Source organism: Diachasmimorpha longicaudata, chromosome 11 (genome assembly GCF_034640455.1).
Source record: "Diachasmimorpha longicaudata isolate KC_UGA_2023 chromosome 11, iyDiaLong2, whole genome shotgun sequence".
Lineage (NCBI taxonomy): Eukaryota > Metazoa > Arthropoda > Insecta > Hymenoptera > Braconidae > Diachasmimorpha > Diachasmimorpha longicaudata.
Window position 1 is genome coordinate 7,696,516 of NC_087235.1, and position 21,190 is coordinate 7,717,705.

Consider the following 21,190-nt stretch of genomic DNA (forward strand, 5'->3'; position numbering starts at 1 on the left):
ATGGGTTTGACAGCTTGTCAAACATGGCCGAAATTACTCTGGTACCTTGGTATTCATCACAAACGCAAGGGGAATAAGAAAATATTTTCACAGCTGTAATGTAATTGAAATGCCACGTATGAGACAATCAGTGTCATTCCACCAGTTCTAACGTCTCTTGACACCAGGTAAATAACAAGAATCATGGAATATATAATCAAGCTCCTTGATTAACCATTACGTGGATGAGAGGATAATTCCGTGTTTGTTGATAGGTATTAATGCAATTCGTATTACGGTTGGACTAATTCAAGATGTATTCACAAAAAGGGCTTCAATTAATACTCGTGTAGTTAAAAATGTATGTGAAGTACTTGGGAAGTGTTAGAACTCCGGAGTTTGTCATTAGGATTGGAATTTATTGATTGGCGGGATTCATCAGTATTGACAGAGATTCAAGTTGATTTAATGATAACGTCTCTGGGATACCTTTTTTTTTAATTTTACGTAGACTATCGTAAAAATTAGCCATCTATCAGGCCGTTTAATTGAACTCGTGTTTCTCACTTGTCTAATTTTACAAAGTAAAAGTCGTCAAATTACAAATGATAGCGCAAGTGATGGTATTTTCGAGTAATTGAAGAGCTTGCCTTTGAATAGTGCATTCCAGGCACCTTAATTGAAAATAAACCAGTTCGTTACAGAAATTAAAACCTTAATTTGTTTTCATTTTTGCAGTCATTTTTAATATTTCGTATGTTAAGCCAAATGAAAGGTATTCCTTAGACCGTTATCTCTCTGGAAAATCTCATTATTCATAATATTGCGGTGGAAAATTTATAATAAAGTGATAGATTGAACAATTAGAATCACGCTCGAGTTTCATGATGCTTTTCATTAGAATCACCATGCTATTTATGAGAAAAGCTTGACTGATTTCATGTTCAATAGGTCTAGTTTTTTTTTAATTCCAATATTCGGTCAAGTTTTCTTGTGACGTTTTTATTCATAATTTTCCGAAATAATTATTGTAAAGACGTAACTTATTAAGTTTGAGTAGCAACGGAGTGATGTCAGGGAATGGAAAACTGGTGGATAATTATCAAAAATCTTCGAGAGGGATAAGTGAAGGAGCTATCGAACAAAATGCCCAGCTTGAGGAAAAAGGTTGTGGGCTTCATGCGTCAGCTCTCGATCAGCAATTTAACAGCAGCTGTTGAAAGTATTGGACAGGGGGAAGGCTCACTACATCCATCAAGAGCACCACCAACTGATATCCTTGGAGGATGCTTCATTACGAGATATTTAAATGGGTGAGACAGAAGTCACTGATAATAAATGAGGAAATTATATAATTGGTGAATTATTTATGGACTTTGCTTGCAGACTGGATCAGAAAACCGAAGGACCTGTCATTCTCCATGGGAGAAACCCGGAAGAACTGCCCTCGAAAGCTCTGGGTAAATTGGACAGCGATGAAGACGTGTTCGCAGCTCTAACCGGCCCTGATCGTGGTCTGACAACGGTAAATCTCAGGCAGAGACACTTGAGTATCAGTGATCCAGATGTTGATTATATTGACATACTGGAGCAGAACGATCCACAGACAACTGGTGAGTCGACTCATCTATAATTTTTTATTCACTTATTTTTCCAAATTTAAATACACTACAGAAACAAACAATACCCCAAAGTTTTACACTTTTTTTAATGGATTGTTGCTATCTCTGGATATATCCGACCTCTCCATTTTTAAACATAATCAATAGTTCTCGGTGAACATACAATTTGAGGAGCATATAGACGGAATTCTGATGGATAATAATAACTGTACGGATATGTTCTAAACATGTTTTACCGGATTTAATTAACTTTTCACTGTAATTTTTCAATTTTTAAAATTAACAAATTTTCCACTCGTGATGGTGTATGTAGTTTTCAAGGAAAAACTTTTACTAATGATTTTCAATTTGTAAAAACACATCAACAACAACACAATATCACTCACAAATTGAACTTACGCAGTTAACACCTCGATGGATTGTATATTTTCCGTGGCGCATGATCGTTGGTTAGTCATACGCACAAAAGAAACGTCACTGTTTCCAATAGACAACAGTGGAGTTAAAATACGCGCAGCTGGAAAATTGTACGAGCCAGATCGCAAGTACACGATGAATATGAGTGAAACAACAGGAATTAATAAAAACTACAGCGTTAAATTTATGGATGAACATATTCACCATGACTATCTATCCACCAACGTGATGAGTGAGCCTGCCAGAGGAAGCGTTGCATTCGATACCAATTGTGTCAATGCTAACGTTCCCCCAGGTGATTTCTTCATTGGTCACGACGATCCACTTGAGGGTTCCAGTGACAGTCTCAACGATAATTCGGAGGAGGATAAGATTGATCTCGTGCTTAGGACAGCTTCTGACGATACTCTCGATAATATGGATGAGGCTGACTCGGATAACGATATCATACCACCTCCTTCTGACTTTGCCAATGAAATGATTCCCCTCAGGAAATCCAAGAGTGCCCCAGCACCCTTCAAAAAGGCCCAGCAAGGTGCTCAATCTGTTATCAGCATGTTCTTATCCAGCATTGACTATTTCAATTGATGGATTTAGGTGTTCGTGGCTTTTGATTTATAGTGAAATGTTTCTTAGCTAGACGAGATTTTTTTGCTTGCCGTGTACGGGAGTTGCCAATTTTTCTTTCTGTTGAAACAGCTATTTTCAATTGAGACTCGATAAAATGTCATTCAAATGGAGTCGAATGAATATTTTCAGCATTAGTTAGCAGTCCAGAAGTAGCGGGAGTAGCAAACTGGTTTTCACCTCACGACATGGCCTACGGAATAGCGACAACTCTATATGAAAAAAATCCGACAAACAATATTACCAATGGTGAGCCTATTGCTGACTGTTTCGCTGTTGCTGCCAGGCCAAATGCGGCTGTATTAACACTTGCTGATGGTGTGAATTGGGGTGAGAATGATTTATTATTCAATATGTTTACAACAGATTAGCTTGATCTTTCGGTGTCAAAAAAAAAAAAAAAATTGAAAGGCGTTTCAAATGGGAAAAACTTATAATTTAGGTCCTAAAGCGAGCATTGCTGCTCGTTCAGCTGTGCATGGTAGCATGGACTACCTCAACAAAGCACTATTTTCATCACCATTAAATAGTGGTATTACGACAACACGTGACGTATTCATCGCACTGTTGCGCTCATTTCATGCTGCTCATGCTTTGATTCTCCAAGAACAGGGAATGCTCACGACTTTAACTGTTTGCGCAGTACTGCCACTGCCAAATCCACAGGGATCAAACGTCAGGCCCAAGAAATTCGTCGCCTGCACTTGCAATGTTGGCGATAGTCTCGCTTATGTTTATTCCAAGTAGGTTTTTATGCACAAGTGTTTTTGCTATTTGGGATGTTCTGCCTTTTTGGACGTTTCGGTTGGGGGGGGGGGGAGCCATTATGGCAAGCCTTTAAATGAACGGCTATTTATGATTTGAGAACGGGGAGGGGCGAGTGACAAATTTTCTGTTCAGCTTGGACGAAAACTTGCAGTGGGCGTTTAAGTACTGTCGATATGTTTTTTTTGCCTTAAATGTGATGGGAACTCTTCTCATAAGGCAATTCTTCAATAATATTTGTATTGATTTATTCTTCAAATTAATTTTAATAAACGTGTAACAAATTGAGAACGATTTATAAGAAGGCTCAATCAATTTAATAAATCCAACATTTTCGTTTGCTGCTTCAGGAAGACTGGAGTCCGAGAGATAACTCGAGGTTCTCACGATATTCATTGCATGAGAGATATGCGTGATGCGCTTGGAGCACTCGGTCCCGTCGATGGTTGTAATCCGGAATTGAATAATCTCACTCTTGCCATGACAGAAATCGAGCAAGGGGACATTGTGTTCCTAACTAGCGATGGAATTTCTGATAACTTTGATCCGGTTGTTGGAAAATTTGCTATTCTTCCAAGTGGGCCCATTTCCGCCCGCACCGCCAAGCCTGATGGCAGGCAAACTAAAAATTACAAAAAACCCGATCACATCAGGAGGACCAACTCAGCTGGGCATGCCGATGGGGCTGATCTACCTGTTGTTGAGGCCTATCAACGACATGAATTGACTCTACTCAGGATGGAGGATCTATTGAGAAGGGGAGTCTCTGGTGACGGCCCGGCATGTCAAAGTGCCAAAAAACTGTGCGAACTTGTGCTTGATTTCGCGGTAAGCGAAATTTTAAAAAAATGAGAAGGAATCAAATTATTGTAACAATCACTGGGATGAATATTACCCAATACGGTCATTGGGTCATATTTAACAGGTTTCAATAAAAAAAGTTAGATATATAATACTGTTTTTATAACCCTCAGGTTCGCATAACAGCTGCAAAAAGACGAATTCTCGAGGATGCAGACCTGTACTATTCTCAATCGAAAGACGGTCAACTAGTGCAGCTCTCAAAACTCGAGCAGCGTTCACGAAGGAAGAAGATGCTTGACAAAATGTCAATGGTCCCTGGGAAGTTGGATCACGCTACAGTCGTTGCTTACGTCGTAGGCTCCTACGACACCCCTGAGGGCGACCTTTAGTCATCGTCCCGTTGAAAAAAAGACACGGCCAACTTAAGATTCATGCACAGAATTTATTTGCAGAGCAGAAATATCCAAATTAAATATAGCAGTTATCCACCGGGACATGTAAGTCTTGGTGTTCATTATTTTTGTTTCTCCCACAGGTTTTAAACTGATACTAGTATTAGGACCATCGAGCCACTGCCTACAAATTATTTTTTGCTGGACCTGTAAAATTTATTGTATAAAATAATATTCCGTCACTGGATCTCGGGAATTGAGTCGAGGCTTCCGATTATCTTTGGATGCCATATTTTTGTAGAGATTGGGTAGATACACCTAATGAAGTATATAAATGCCACTGAACATAATGGGAATTAAGCAGTAGGAAATTTGCATGACGTACAGTATTACTTGTTAAATAAAATCTTTTCAAAGCTACTAACTGACAATTCGTAGTTTTTGACTGAAAAATTCCTCACTATTGTTAATAACTCATGAAAACAAATAATAATTTCATGCAAGTTCCCTATTTAATGGATTATTCGGGTTAAGTAATAGACGTCGAGTCACCGTTGAAAAAAGTTTTTTTTATTCATTGATTCTTTTTCATTCTCTTGCTCCTAATAGTTTTGTTACAGAGCTAGCAAGCTCGCATTGCCCCAGGCACTTGTATTCTATTGAAAATTGAATTTGAATCATCTTTTGGCAAGAACAATAGTATTACGTTCATACCTTTATATTTTTTTAACCGACTAACCCAATGATAAGTTAATTGTAATTGTTTTTTTTTGTTAAATAAATTTTCAATTTCACTGGAGACACGTGACTAGCCATTGAATTTTCCTTCATCCTTGGGGTTATCATAAATAAGATTTTTTCGTATCCTTGGGTGATATGAGGTAAGTATTCGATTATTACATAACAGATGTTTTGCCTATTCGTTGCACTTTGTGGATAAATTATGCTATCGATAAATGATTATTTGTTTCACTGGGTATTTAATAATAATTGAAAAAAATAGAGTTAATTATTTTCTTCGGTTATCGTGAACGTTAAAAAATTGGACGCTCTACACGCGAATGCCCTGCCATGTTACGTTACAGTTTACCCAAATAATTTTCAATTTTAAAATTTAAATAAGAACATAAATTCTCTAAAATAACTTTTAATTTCGAATAATAATAATAATAATAATAATAATAATAACTTTTTATACAATTTTGTCCTTCACTGTGGAATCCCAAAAGGAAATTGCTCTTGCAAATATTGCAAAAAGGAAGAAAGTCACTAAAAGTATAATTCCAACAATAATTGGAGAAACGATTTATACAAACAATTATTCATGTAAAAAAAATTGAATCACAAGAAGATCGAGTCGTCCCGATGCCACATGAGTTATTCGATCTTAAAATTAGATTCAACTGGTCTCCGTTTCAGACAAAATGCATAACGACGAGAAATTCATCACAATGAATTCTCATGGCAACAATATATATTCATAAGGTGGAGTTTTCCATTATTTCTCTATTTGCATAAACGATTCAGATAAGTTGAGCGATAGCGAGAGAGGGAGTATCAAACTCAGAGGGTTTAACGAAATATTCTTCAGTGGAAATTAATTTTCTATGAAATTCAATCACAAACAGAGGATTCGAGTTAACGAAGAGAGACTTTTTTCAGTATCAATTGAAATATCGGAAGTAATACTAACAGTTCATTGAGACTTGAATGGTCCATCAACCGTAAAAATACCTAAGAAAATAGTCCATTTGCCCTGTATTCTCAGTTTTCACCGAGCAATTGAGCAATAAGTCTTGTGGTAACGTGAAAACCGAGATAATTATTAATAACTTGGCACATAGCATATTCCACTAATTATCACTTTTGACCATGTTGAGGGTGATTGTCTGGTTGATTTGAACGTTGGGCCCCTGATAAGTATTGCCTCCTCGTCCTCTGTCTCGAGGTTCTGAGGAGGGTTCAGGCGTTGCATCTTGAGGACGTGAATTTGAGCCACAATCACCTCGAACCAGTACAGTATTTAGAACATTGTCTCTCTGCTCTGGAGCGAACTGAAGAAATGGTCTTGATGGCACTTGTACTGCTAAGCTTCTAAAAAATATAATGAGGGAATTACAAACGATTAGTCCATTTTATTCCAAAATATACGAATTGTTTTATAATTATCTAAGATTCTTAATTTTAATTTTAATTTATTTATTTATATTTTATTGACGAATGCGCCTAGGTTGTTCAATGAAAAATAATCCTGGCCTTGACCTCAAATAAAAAAGAAAATCTCCCTATAACCCTAAATACACGGAACGAAATAAATAATAAACCTTGACACTTGTGAAGACATTTAAGACACCGGAGCATAAAGGACAGATGTTTACTTGGCACCACGTGCACCCAGGGACCCAGGATAATTATAAAGATCCAAAACACGTACGCAATTTTCCCTGTGACTCATGAACCAGTTTCATGCGTAATAGTTTTTCTGAGGTGAGTGAACCATACTATAAGTGGGTACGGTGTTTTCGCTCATCCCCCTTTGGGATTTTCCCTCAGGTTTTTTTTCGTGCAAGTTAGCATAAATAGAAATGCTATATGGCGTAAGGCAGATGCACTTTGTAGGGGATAGTGCTTTTTAAAGATCTCGCTCCCTTTTCTTGCTGTATCCCGTTATTCTGGGATACTTTATATTTTTTGTACAAAATTATCATTAATCAAATTATCAACCAAGTCATATTTACTCGGGGGTCCAAGAACTGGGGGTTGTTTCCTCATCTTCAACTTCAATCGCGGTGGGTATTGATGAGGACCCTGATGTAATCACATTACCGTCTTCCTCGTCATAACGTGGGTCCACGCGCACCCAGGAAGGAGGCGTCGTTGGCATCGCGTTCACCAGTCGGTCCTTCACATTGTTGTTGTTATTATTACTGCCAATTACGGTAGAATAGATCGGAGGGTCCTCATCACTGTAGAAGCGTTGTTGCAGGTGATACGCTGTAAAAAAAACTGTCGTTTTTAATTATATTTACATCAGTAAATAATGTGGAAGAATTTTTCAGTTTTTTTGTATATATAGAACAATCTCAACGGATTCAGGGGCTTACCATTCTCTTGGGGAGGCGCACTCGGCGTGAATCTCCAGGCTCCAACTGTCTTAAACCACTTCTTGTATCCACCGGTCGCACCTGGAAAAAATTACATGTTTTGCATAAATCTTTGGAAACAAGATTTAAAATTAGAAATTGAATTTCTTAACAAATGTTATCTACTCACGTCTTTTCAAACAATAGATGGGAAATCCTATGAATGTTGCACATAACATTACAATTCCTGTATAAATGCTCCATTGAGGATAATAATCAATCACTGAAATGAACAATGAAAATTTTAGTACTTTTGTCTTAATAATTTGGCTGTAAACTAAATTTATCAAGATGAATAACTATAATTACTTGGAGGATCCACTGGGAGTTGAACCTTGCTTTTGCATACAGGTTCCTCTTCTCCACTCGCCACAGTATTACTGACATATCTAAAATTCGAAACATTAAGAGAATTGTTTATTTCCTTCTTTATTCATTTACTGAACTAGAGGCATTTTTAAAAATAATAATTACCCTTCCAGACATTTTCCACACTGTGAGGGATTCTGCGCCTTCTCGACACCCTCCTCACGGTTGTACTGACTACAGTTTGTGTAGTACACACATATGTTTGAAACATCGTAACAGAACTGATGTGGGGGACAGTCCCCCTCGTCTTGGCACGGAGTCTCCGTCGCAGCTCCCTATACAATTTATTAAAAATAATTATTTAAAAAATTAAGAAAATGAGTAGTCCTGTAACAAGAATTATTCATCTTAAACCTCATACAAGTTTTATTTCGGCGTTTTAGACTAATAACAAAAAAATAATAATACATAAGGCGAATTGTTATAAATAAAAAAATTATCTGTTTAATTGACCAAATAATTTATTTAAAAAATACTGAAGCAATCGTTGAAATTAACTGAAAAACCGTGAATATTTAAGAGGAAAGAAAAATTATTATTCATTTGAAATTGTTGAAATTATTTTATAATTACCAGAGCGATTATCGCCACAAACGCAGTAAATCCAAGAAATCTTGGATACCTCATCTGCAACACAAGAAACTTTTGATTAATTGAAGTGAAGACATAAATTTTCTATATTGCATCTCAGGGCATTCAAATTCCCATAATTCCAGGAGGTAACGACCTTTGGTCTGATGTCCAGTTGCATAACCCGAAGTTAAAGAGTTCATTGATCCCCAAAAACCAAGGGTCTGGTGTGCGATTAGATACTTGACAGTGTTTTTATTTTCTTTCCAAATCTAAACAAGGAGAGAGGGAAGAATTCGCCGAGTGACTGGCATATGGGGGAGGGGAGAAAGTGTTTGATGGTCGGCAAAAGACGGAAATCTCGTGCATTCCATGGGTGGTGCGTGGCATTCACTGAATGGACGGCAATGGGGTCTTGAATCGACCGTGAAGCAAAAATAAAACGACTGAAGGGATGAACCCGTTCTCCATTACAACGCCATTTGTTTTCTTCTGCGTCAGGAGGAACACCATTATAGAGACGATGAGAGTGCAGGAATAGAAGAGATCATGGCGTCGAGGACGTACTCATTCCATGGGGTTTGAGTCATGGCATTTCACCACATCAATTTTAATTATCAAATTATGAAATGAAATACATTGTGTTATGTAATTTCAATGGAAAATTTGATAAAATGAAATAGAATAAATGAAAGAAGAAATAGTGTTTTCAGAGAAGATTTGCTCCACGGAGTTTGAGAGAAACAATCCCGCATGACTATTTACAGACGATTGTAGTGATAAAATAAATTAATTTCCACTTAATTACTATGGTAATTGTGTTTTTTAATTCTGAGTAGACAAAATAACATTCAGTTGAACGAAGGATGTAAGGCGGTGAGAGATAATAAATAATGGAGAAATGCGGGAGAGCGAAAGAGATTTTATAACACCGACTGATGACGCATTACATGCAGTAGCCTCGAGCCGTGTCTGTGACGTACGCCTATGGCAAGAACTAAGTGATAAGACATTGAGAATGAGTGATTGTCTTCTGAGTGGTGCGTTTTTGAATTTATAGCTCAGGATTTGCTTAAAAAAATGGCTCGGAGACAGTCAAAAACGACACGTTCTTCTGTAGTTTCCCAAATTTCCGGAGCTTAATAAAGCCCGTTTTAATAATCTCATCTTTAGAGTGAATAATACAGTGCGTGATCAAGTGAAACTTATCAATGAGTTTTTCTCACTCCATGAGAAATTTATTTAAGAAATATACAATTTACAATACTACTTAATATTCTCTTGTAAAAAAAAAATGCAACTTGTATTTTCCACAAAAATTAACTATGAAAATAAATAAGAAATTCTATTGTTAAAAAAATATGAACTGTAAACTTTCATTTCCCTGTTATCCCTTTGTCTAGATCTTGTGAAAGTGTATTCCTCAAGAGATGAGTCATCTCTACATGTTTGACTGTAAAAAACCGACTCACACGTTCGATTTATTGTCTTAATTCTTGAAATCTCTCCACCCATCGTTCGGAATTAGATATAAAGTTATAAAATAAATTCGGTGCCTCGGCTTTCATCGAAGACAAGAATTGAAAAGACGGAGAATGGGATTCCACGAATTGATTTCAAGCATGACTTCGGGAAGTTTTTTTCCAATCAGAGACAAAAATACAATTTTACAATCTATTTAAAAGCCTTGAATTTCAATGAATTTTCAAACAAAACGTTATTATTTTTCGGTTCCCAATTCATTAAAAATATCGGTTGAGATTTTCCCCAAAATGTTTTTTAATATGCAATAATGTAACAATTGCTGTCGTTTTTTGCTTATTCTTAGTTAATTGACGCCGAAAACGTCAGAAACTGTTCATTAAAATCTTCATCCAAATTTCAATACCTCAAAAATCGCGATTGCAATTTATATTAAAATTGAGCGGTGAGCTTCAACTAACGTGAATTTGCTAGGTAGGACCTGAGACCAGAAACAGATTAAAAAAATCATTGCGAAATCCGAAGATTAACGTTTAATTTCTATCTCTTTCTCTCCCACTGTCCTCTTATTCGCAAGAATCGAAAATTGTGCCAAGTGGGTCACCATTTTACGCGACACTTGTGTAAAACGGGGATGAACGTTGAGCTCACTGAGAATCAGTGTTCCCGATCCACAAGATAACTCGTCTAATTGAATAAAATGGTGAGAAATAATTATGCTATCAGGACCGTCATCGGTTTCGACGGCCCTTTTTATCAATGATTCTGGTTTACGATAGTCACGACTACTGGTGGTATCAAGTGATGTTGCGGCGGCACCTCTTCGTCATACCCCCATCCGCTTAAATATAATATTCAACGGAATAAAATAATGCGTTCCACGTGTGAGTCTAGTGATTATTTCGCGGAGCTTGTGAACAAAAGCCACTTTTACTCGGATATATTGAAAATTGATTTTCTTGACCTTGAGTGTTACATTTTTGGTACCATAATTTCAGTAATGGGAAAACTATATGGTGATGTATAAATTTTATTAAAATTTGAGCAGTAGAATGCTGAGGAAAAATTAGCTGCTCATAGGGTTCACGAATTCTCAAAGGATTTTTACATGTTTTTTACATTGTTTAAATACTAGATCTTAATTACAAAAAATTCCGAAATTTAAACGTGAAATTTTGAATAATCAATCAATAAATCAATTTAATTTCAGAAGACACGAATTTACTGTACAAAAATTTAGCTATGTTTTTATTTATTTAAATAGTAAACAAAAAACTTGAAAAAAATATTGTTACCATTCATTATAAGAATATTTGTGAACAGAAACGGATATCCGTATTTTGGGCGTAATAATGTAATTTTCTGTACGAAAGAGAGTATTGGTCTGCCTTTGAAATTCAACTCAACATGGCGCCATCACCTACCCTTGTGGGGGCACTTGTTGCATCAGAAAATTGACAGAACATAGACTGTTAAAATAGCAGCCCCAAAGAGTTAAATTTGTTAATGCTACACCCCTCAAAGAGACTTCTCGGTACTATTACAATTTTTACTTCACCTTTCGAAATTAAACAATATCTAGACGAGCCCTAATCCAACAGGAGGTAGCATCCTCAAACCAATGTCATTTCCCCTTGTTCTCTATTTGTTTTGGCAAACTTTAAGATCGAAAGTGAGAATGACCTCACGCCACATCCCAAATATTACCATGACGGTTAATAGTTAGTAATCACTAATCATCGTTCAAATGATGGTTCAATTAATTTGATAATCTCGCTCTTTCAATTGTCACAACATAAAGACAAAAGGATGTAGTTTAATGACTCGGTGGATACGACGCATCAATAAAAAATAATGAACTAATTAAACATGAGTTTTTAATTATCCTTATAATGCTAATGAAATTATCAAAAGCGCCAATTGTTTTGCGCCACATTTTCCATTTAGTGAAAGTGGTAGATGGGCCAAATAAAATTGCACGCACTTAAAAAAAGTTATTCAATTTTTCCATAAAATATTTACTAAGAGAAAGAATAAACTTGCTCCGATTTACTCACCGATACAAGTCTCCTCGAACTATTCGCCATCCCTGACAAATGGATCACCCTTGCAGTAGAAACTTCTATGAATGTCAGACCAGGCGCGAATTTTTTTTTCATCCAAGAGAGAGCGCATTTGCGTTAACACCCACTGATAACCTACTGATTTTTTCTTAATAACTAATTTGTAAGCACTCAAACACTTGGCAACGTTCTGCGAGTAAACGTCCGTCTATCTGGACAAACAGACAGGCAGTAAGCGTGTTCAGACAAGTTCGGTTCATCTTGAAGTCTGTGGTGGGGGTGGGCTGTGTCAAGCGTGAGGGGGCGCACTAGTAGTGGTGCCCTTCGAGTAACTCATTTTTCGTGGAAATTCACATTTTTGTAACTGATGTGACAATTACTGATTAAAAATTCCAAAATTTTGACCTTTGAATGCTGATGTGAAAAAACCTGTCGAAATTTGTATTTGGCCCTAAAAGTTTATCATTTGGTGGAATGTATTTTCGGAGATTAGATTTTTTTTACTCATTAGTTGATTAAATTTAAGGAATTATTTTAAAAAATTTTATCAATTATTCATGAATCCATATTTAATATTCTCAATAAATAATATACAAAATCATGTATATGGATTACATTAAATGCAATAGTTTCCTGACCTATTTTAATGCAGCTAAAGAGACGAAGGGATCAAAATATAGGAACGGTACCTGCTGCAGCAGAACTCGTCATCCCAACTCGATCATGTACGAGGAGGGAGGAAAATGGCACCAGCACCAATCAACAATTCTCCATATCGTCTGCCGGCACCATGACGTCGCAATCCCCGAAGGAGAACATCTCCCATACTCTGCCAGGATGGGTACAGTGACGCGTGTAGCTCACTTTTTTTCTTGTTTTTTTTTTTGTTATTTTTTCATCGAGTCCTCGGCTGTTGCTATCTCATCAATGAAGGGAAATCTCATGGGATCTATATCGAGCTTCATCTGTCGTGATAAAGGGATAAATGATATTTGTTTTACTATTTAAAGTGATTTGTGTAAGGACCATCATCATTATTATCATTATCGCTTGTTCATAAATTGTTTATAAGCAGTATTTATACCTGATCGATGATGATTTATCAAGAAATATTATGAACAATTTTATTAGATTTGCCGCAACACTGAATAGGCTGGAATGAGCACGCGGAGCATGTGGGCAATGTCATCCGATTTTTATGCACAAGTAATTCTGGAAAATCCTTGAACACTTGTTTTGGGAATAAAAACCAAATGATTTACCGCGTGGCGACGAGTAGAGGTTGTAGACCCAGATTCACAGGTTAAACATGCGGCCCTGGGATGAATCATGGTGTACAGGTCGCCGATTCCGATGGTATTCTCGGCTAAAATACAACACACTAGTGTATCTCCTTCTCTCTCGGTTTCTCGATCAAACATCAGCGGAAGGTCTTTGTCCTTCGCGATTTCAACTTTCATTGCTCCAATGTCCGCAATGTATTCAGGTTTTTGTGTTTTTTTTCTGATTGTGTATTGCTTTATTGTTTAACCAGCTATCGATCGTGTTGTTCAGTAAATGATTTCAGTAAAGGCTTATATAATACAATTCATTCCGAGATAAACCCTTGTTTTACTTTTTCGTTGAGACGATTCCCGCCTTATTGGAAGCTATCCTATCTAAAAAAAAGAGAGCACTGTCATGGCGGCCTTCCCAAATGTGCACTGCGCATGTTCCGAAGACAAGCATATAAATTAAGTTAGCCACATAGGACATCGGCTAACTTCATGCGTAAGACTTTTTCTTCATTGATCAGTCTTCGCGGCGGGAAATTCAAATAAGATGCATGGAGCACGGACTCCGTCTCGTATAAAATTAAATATGGTAACAGATGGCCGCATGAAAGTTCCTTTTCATGATGTCACAGGACGCGGGATTTTTCAAATATCAATAATAACCGGTTAACAATGATTCATAACTAGGGTAATTAAACAGAAGGCAATAGAATTATTTTTCATTTCTTTAAATTAAATGATAATCGTGATCTATTGTCATTGACATTGGTAATGACGATTTTATGAGCGCGATAAGTCACGTGTTATTGAGTAAAATATTATAAATTGGGTAATAACTACAAAGTCTATGCCCTTTAATTCGGATTGATCGATCGGTGACCCCAAAAAAAACCTAACGTCTATTTTAGAGTATCATGTGGATTGTGCGAGCAGGTGGAAGTGAACTCCAAACCCCCACAAAAGTCCTCCCGCCCCCAATTTTTCATTATTAAATGCCGAATAAAATGTGAAATGGTCATAAACAGAAGTTTGTTACAGACCGGAGACCAAAGGTATCATTAATTCCCCGGGAGGTGAGTAAATGTTAATTTATCTTTTTAGAATTCTTTCCATAACCTCAAATTGTTATTTTTTTGCTATATTTACCGGGCATTTTAGGTGATTTCAGTGATGATAATCAGTTTATGGTTTTAATTCGGTATTTTCAATATCTTTCCCCTACTGTTTGCTGGAAAGGAAGCCTTGATTAATAATTTTATCAGCTAACGAAAAGAACACGAGTTATTTTGTATGATAAGCAAAATATTAAAAAAATTATACTATTGATTTTATTCTATGAGAGAAAATTTGAGTCAATTTGTTAGTATTGATAATTGTTAAAATTAAATAATTACTGTTCTTATCATTGCAACAATATCTTAACATTGACCTCCGCGACCTTGGAGGTTGGTGGTATCGATTGCCAATTACACTCACACAAGTGTGCTAGGCCTTTTATACTATTCTCAATTAATTGAAGTTATGTGTTCATTATATATGAATACCATTCTCAAGAATACAGTTTTCTTATTGAAAGAAAATCTTACACTCATCTTGTGAGGTTTAAAGAACTAAACTTTTTACTAAAAAGCCGATGCTATTTAAAAAAAAAAGGGATAAATTTCGCTTCAAATACGACAAATACATTAATCGTATTTCTAAATAATTTTCATTATAAAATGCTCAATAATCCAAAATGTTTATTGATGGAAATAAATGACAATTATAAGGATCAAGTATGGGAATATACTTCTATAATATGACATAATCACGCTGACAAAAAGCATGTATTCAACTTTCAATATTGTCTGGAATTATTAAACATGCAAATGCAATTGGCTGAAGGGTCTTGGGTAATGGCCAGTTGCAAGATATCTTGAAACGAATAATTTTAAAAATAATATATAAATAAATACCTGCCCCAACATTCCCGCAATTCCGTAAAGTGCTGCCATCGTCGTTATTCCCCTATCATGATGCAGCACGTGATAAACTCCAATTTCATTCGCATAATCCGCACGACATACGTTACCTACACCATTTAACACCTCCAGCCACGATAAATCGGATTAGTAGATGAGTCTACACTGTAGAGACATGTTGCGCTGGTTATTAGACGACTCAGTTAACGATCCGGGTTTTAATGATCAACTTGTGTTCATGTCGATAATTTATATTTTATTAGAATGAAGGGAGATAAAAAAATTAGTGTTTCAAATCATTTGTCAGGTAGATTTTGCCTTCAATTGGGCTGATCGATTCCGGTGGTTACGTCATTCATCCCATTTCCGACGATCATTGATAATTCTCAAGTAGAAATTACGTTTTTCTGCAACTCCATTGTGCATCTGGGTTTGACAAATCGCTGGGTGGACAAGTAGTTCGCGTTATCTAACATTATTTTTTGAGTTTTTTTAATGATAACATGTTAATGCATGCAGACGGAACTAAAGGCCTTATCTGAGAAATCTTTCGGATAAAATCATGAGAGTGGTGATACGAGTTAACTAGCTCGTAATTAGGCATTTGTTTATTTAAGAAGAGTCGGATAGGTTTTTTTTGGTGATAAGGAAGAGTATATGATTGATTGTTTGATTGATTGACTGCCTGATTGATTAATTCATGAATAAGGCTGAATCTGTGAGATGTCGTAATTTTAAGAAAATGACATATTTATCGTGGAGTTTCTATTGTTGACGCAGAATAATTGAAGTATGGAAGTGAATATTTGGAAAGAGCAAAGAGTGAAGAAAGAGGAGACATGAGTGAGTACTGGGGATTGGACTATGAAAGGCGAGATTCAGTTAGTCCTCCCTCCTCGGACGACCCACTCCATGAGATGAGTGATTTCTATGGGCAAACGCCACCCAGAACCCGACAGAGCAGGCGGCAGAGGGAGCGAAAGCAGAGGACCTCGTGGGGGTGAGAAAATATTGTCTAAAATTTAAACTTTTATTATCATATCAAATTAAAGCTCCCTCTAAACTAAACTTGGTTCAATATTCCAAGAATTTTCATTCTAATTTCAATTGAAATTAGTTATAAGTGTAAAAGTCATAACTGTTAATGTTCTCATTACAGTGAGCCAAAATCATCTCCAGCTGGGAGAGAGGTTCGCGCAAAACCCAGCATCTGCCGACGAGACACCCTGGACACAATGATCTTCAATAAAATGTGTGAAGATGCAGATGAAGCTCGGATTAAAGAAGAAGCAGCCAAGGAAGGTAGCAGAAAATCAAAGAGAAGCTTAAAACTTGCACGGGGAAGTGAAAGAGATCTGAAACTTGATGTTGAGGCTGCAGCACATTATGCCGAACGATCGGAGCGTCGATCAACTCCAGTGCCATGCAACATGAAGGTTTGGCGTCGTGTGGTTCGTTATTGCTCGTCAAGTTCCCGCTTCATTGCATGTGCCTTCACAAAAAAAACCTTGGCTATTTTTCAAAGTTCAATCTCTTCTGTAGATAGAGACCAGGAATAGATTTCGTTGTTTGCGATCTAAACCGGTGGACTCTAATCATAAGAGGAGGGAGCCTGCCCTAGTTACTGTTCCAGCACCACCAACACCAGTTGACAGTATTGAGGAGGCGCAGCCAAAGAACTTATTGGAACGACAAGTCTTTCACGATACTTTTGCTTTTTTAATACGTTTGGTGAGTAAAAATCAATGATGCTTTTTAGAGGAATACATTTGAATTCTCCGTGCAGCACATTTTGAAATTATTTTCAATCAGGGAAGTACAGACAGAGAGAAGAACTGTAAAAGGCAGATGAGCAGTGAGGAGTCAAGATGGCAAAACGAACTCAAGGATTTAATTTGGCTTGAACTCCAGGCATACCATGCAGACAGAAGTCTGATGGCTCAGGATGAGTACCTCTGCAGGCAGAGAGAAGCTATTGGACCTTTGTTGACCGAAATAATGGACTACAAGTGAGATACCTAAACTATTTAACCATTACATTTAAATATTATTTGTTATTAATTAATTTATTTACAGATACAATTCAGATATATTCTCAAACCCTCCATCAGTGGTATCAAGTTCGAACGATAGAGGTTTCAATGGGTCAACTCCTCTGATTATAGAGCCCATGTGTATGGGCTGTTTGAGGATGCGGTGTAGATCTTGTTCCAAGGCGCAACTTATAGCACTCAAACAAGTAGAAGGTCTACTTTGTCGGCTAGAGGCAGCCGAGGCCCTTTATCCTTCGTGCCAGGCGTTCGGCGTGTATTATCCTATGTACAAAAGTGCAGAGTTTACCGGCAGAGTCAAAGCCATGTGTCTCTGGTACAATATGACTCGACATCACAGGTTGAAATTGCACATCTTGGGGAAATTACTGATGCTTCTCGACAGCCCGAAGAATATGAATTATGAAGTTGATTCTGGAATTAGGTGATTTTAGAAATTTGACTTCAAGTTTACTGCCAATTATTTCCAAACATTTCATTAGTTTTTTTTAACCTGAAGAACATTGTAAAGTTGGTTTTTCCTTGAAATAGAATTTCACAAAATGTTTTAACATCAATTATGAATGAAACATTATTTAATTTTTCAGTTCAAGATCATCTGAGACCAGTGACTTGCTCGATCCCAAGCCGACAGTCGTTCGTTTCGAACTTTCTTCTCTGGAAGACAGTGTGAATAGCACCCCATCAGAGAGTACAAGCAGCAATTCTTCGACGGGAGGTATATCGCTTCTGCAATCTTGGCCGTCAACTCCCGAGTCAACGCTCACCTGTTTGGAAGATCACAGATTTGATTGCCTGGACCAGTACCTACCGGAGTTCGATAGACAAGCTTACCGAAAATACATCGAAGAGGTCCTCAAGACTCGGGGTTTAAGCAAAAGTCTCAACTTTTTGGAGCGACTGCACACCTCAGTCCTGAGGAAAGCTAGTCTCGCCCTGAAGAAATGGACCTCTGAAGACGAACTCTCCACAAACGAGGAGTACGAAGGGGATATAGAGCTCAAGCGTTACGGAGTGTGGAGTCCGGAAGCCAAGGCCCTGAACCTCCCCTCGTACAGGTCTGCTTTCATATTTCTCTCTCGAGTGCCCCTCGACATTGTCCATGAGTTCCTTCGGATGAGGCTCGAGCAGAAACCTGAGCAGCCAGGGCCCCTTTCAGTTCGACAATTGATGAGGGAAATGCGAGAGGGTTTGAGAATAGCCTGCATTCATCGGGACAGATTTGTCGAGCATTCGAAAACCGTTCACGCATTCGATGATTCCATCTCGGGTAAGTCCTTAGAATCTCCTACACAGTCACCTCTTGTTGAATTCGATGATGTGAAGGACTTTGATGATAGCCTGAAAGCTGTGTTCGAGGTATACTTGGATTATCTTCGTCAGTGGGTGGATATGGTGCAGTACAACAGCTTCCACAAGAGTCTGATTGACGACGAGTGGAGTTTTGTAAAATCTATTGCGGGGGGGATCAAACATGGCCACAAGATCGGTGGTATTAAATTTTGTGATATAACCTGCACGATGATAGAGCAGATACAGGAGTTTCTAGTGACAAAGCCTCAGGAAATTAAGGAGACTACTGATGCTCTCGAGGGAGATGTTTCAGTTATTAAACTACACTTAATGTCTGTGGGAAGGGAATGGCAGGGAATGTTCGTAGAGGCTAGAGAGAAGATCACCAAATGCCTAACATTCGCTAAATCCTTGAAGAAAGACATCAGTCAGTGGCCTGATGCATCTGGAGACCTTGGTGATGCAGTATTCAACATGAAGAATGTTATTTTAAGTCTCAGAGATCGATTGATCGTTCTCATTGAGGATTTCCAAGCGACCGTTGATGAAGCTGAGGAGCCAAAGTCCGAAAATGATCTATTTGCTATGAGAACTCGAGTTCGGGAAATTCTGCATCAGGCTTATAGAATGGGCTTTGATTATCATAAAGAGGTCTGCAAACTGTTTTCACCTGAGGAAAGAAACCTATTGGTCCACGGACTGGTGGATTTTGCAATGCTATGGATGGATTTTGTGAAGAATCGGTGCGAGAGGGGAAGGGGATTGAGACCCAGATGGGCCAATAATGGATTCGAGTACTTGATGACAATCTGTGAACCCCTGAACACTAGGTATTTGTCTGACGGAGAGTTTGAGGCATTGAAAGAGGCGATGGATCGATGCATATCCCATGTCGTTGGGACTGCAAATTCTTCTGGTTCTCATTCGGAGCAAGAAGGGGTCAAAAGACTCCCTCGGTCACGAGCCTCGTCACCAGCGAGTTCTGGAAGCAGATCTAGCTTCAGTATGCCTTCCAAATCTAAAGATAGTCTAAGATCTCCGGAGGCGAATCATAGGAAGTATTCGTCTCTACATTCTAGTGATGGCAGTCTAGCTGTAAATTTAATTGTACCTGAAACGATGCAAGTCAAGAAGGAGAGAATTCTGGGAGCTTTGAAAAAACTTGAGTTTGATATTGATGAGAGGAGGAGAGGATGTGAGCTCATTGGTAGGGTCACTAGTAGAAAATCTGTGGATAAAATTAAAGTTAGAATCAGGAGGGTAACGTTCACCTGGCAGAGGGGCATCAAAATTGGACAGGGAAGATTTGGGAAAGTTTACACAGTCGTTAACAATCAAACTGGTGAGCTGTTGGCTATGAAAGAAGTACCTCTGCAACCTGGAGATCATAGAGCTGTTAGAAGGCTTGTCGAGGAGCTTCAAATCTTCGAGGGAATCCAGCACAAGCATCTCGTCAGATACGATGGTATTGAAATACAAAGGGAGGAAATGCTTTTGTTTATGGAATTCTGCGCTGAAGGCACTTTGGAAAGTCTTGTCGCTGGCTCTGGAAATGGACTGCCTGAGATATTCATCAGGAAATACACACATCAGCTTCTACTGGCTGTCTCTGTTCTCCATAATCATGGAATTGTTCACAGGGATATTAAGACTGCGAATATATTTCTCACTGATCAGGGGAATTGTCTGAAGCTCGGAGACTTTGGGTGTGCTGTACAGATCAAGGCGCATACGACAATGCCTGGTGAACTCCAGGGATTCGTGGGAACTCAAGCTTATATGGCTCCTGAGGTTTTTATGAAGACTGAGAGTGGAGGACATGGCAGGGCTGCTGATGTCTGGTCTGTTGGTTGCTGTGTCGTGGAAATGGCCAGTGGCAAGAGGCCCTGGGCTGAATTTGATTCTAACTATCAAATTATGTTCAAGGTACATCACTGTTTTCATATATCGATGAATATATTAATAAGGTCTCAATCAATAATTGAAATTGTTTGCTCGAAGGTAGGAATGGGGGAGAGTCCGGCGCCTCCAAAACACCTCTGTAAAGAGGGTGTCGATCTCGCCAGCAAGTGTCTCACTCATGATCCAAAAAAGCGACCAACAGCCAACATCTTGCTGTCACATCCCTTCGCGAGAAATTATGACGATGTCAATGTTGATCTACTTAATCGTGTCGTTAGCTGACTTTACTAAGCGCTTATATATGTCTATTTATCTACTTAACGAAAACCACTGTATGTCTGGGGGAATTTTATTGTGATAGATATTTTGTGCCTGTTTCAACATTCCGGACTTATAGTCGCTGTGAATATTCACGCAAATAAATGTTTTATGGATTGAATTGTCTGTGTTAATGGATAAGAAATGTTTGGGGACTC

At 37.9% G+C, this 21,190-nt stretch overlaps 3 protein-coding genes across 15 annotated transcripts; 2 read left to right on the forward strand and 1 right to left on the reverse strand.

The window, feature by feature from the left end:
• Positions 1–10: 10 nt before the first annotated feature.
• LOC135167618 (PP2C-like domain-containing protein CG9801) lies at positions 11–5,405 on the forward strand. Of its 5 annotated transcripts, none has more exons than XM_064130976.1 (8): positions 11–167; positions 1,031–1,292; positions 1,366–1,592; positions 2,005–2,553; positions 2,778–2,975; positions 3,088–3,388; positions 3,761–4,238; positions 4,385–5,405. In XM_064130976.1, exons 2-8 carry the CDS (start codon positions 1,126–1,128, stop codon positions 4,601–4,603), a joined length of 2,139 nt encoding a protein of 712 aa, XP_063987046.1. In that variant the 5' UTR covers positions 11–167; positions 1,031–1,125; the 3' UTR covers positions 4,604–5,405. The 5 variants fall into 5 exon arrangements, with proteins under 5 accessions (XP_063987046.1, XP_063987049.1, XP_063987050.1 ...); XM_064130979.1 differs by having other exon boundaries at positions 2,056–2,553; XM_064130977.1 differs by having other exon boundaries at positions 27–167; positions 1,016–1,292.
• On the reverse strand, positions 5,155–14,823 carry LOC135167624 (uncharacterized). 4 transcript variants are annotated; one of them, XM_064130989.1, is made up of 11 exons: positions 14,654–14,823; positions 13,318–13,891; positions 12,923–13,198; positions 12,228–12,684; positions 8,692–8,745; positions 8,224–8,393; positions 8,059–8,138; positions 7,880–7,972; positions 7,711–7,791; positions 7,345–7,612; positions 5,155–6,700 (listed from the first exon to the last, which is right to left on the reverse strand). In XM_064130989.1, exons 4-11 carry the CDS (start codon positions 12,327–12,329, stop codon positions 6,460–6,462), a joined length of 1,089 nt encoding a protein of 362 aa, XP_063987059.1. In that variant the 5' UTR covers positions 12,330–12,684; positions 12,923–13,198; positions 13,318–13,891; positions 14,654–14,823; the 3' UTR covers positions 5,155–6,459. The 4 variants fall into 4 exon arrangements, with proteins under 4 accessions (XP_063987059.1, XP_063987062.1, XP_063987061.1 ...); XM_064130992.1 differs by lacking the exon at positions 14,654–14,823 and having other exon boundaries at positions 13,496–13,996; XM_064130991.1 differs by lacking the exon at positions 14,654–14,823 and having other exon boundaries at positions 12,228–12,445; positions 13,318–13,996.
• On the forward strand, positions 14,147–21,153 carry LOC135167615 (mitogen-activated protein kinase kinase kinase 4). 6 transcript variants are annotated; one of them, XM_064130969.1, is made up of 8 exons: positions 14,147–14,580; positions 16,249–16,468; positions 16,628–16,904; positions 17,011–17,199; positions 17,281–17,477; positions 17,545–17,943; positions 18,107–20,738; positions 20,818–21,153. In XM_064130969.1, the coding sequence occupies exons 2-8, from the start codon at positions 16,308–16,310 to the stop codon at positions 21,070–21,072; spliced, it is 4,110 nt and encodes a 1,369-aa protein (XP_063987039.1). In that variant the 5' UTR covers positions 14,147–14,580; positions 16,249–16,307; the 3' UTR covers positions 21,073–21,153. The 6 variants fall into 6 exon arrangements, with proteins under 6 accessions (XP_063987039.1, XP_063987037.1, XP_063987041.1 ...); XM_064130967.1 differs by having other exon boundaries at positions 14,148–14,580; positions 16,628–16,919; XM_064130971.1 differs by having other exon boundaries at positions 14,157–14,580; positions 20,814–21,153.
• Positions 21,154–21,190: the final 37 nt, after the last annotated feature.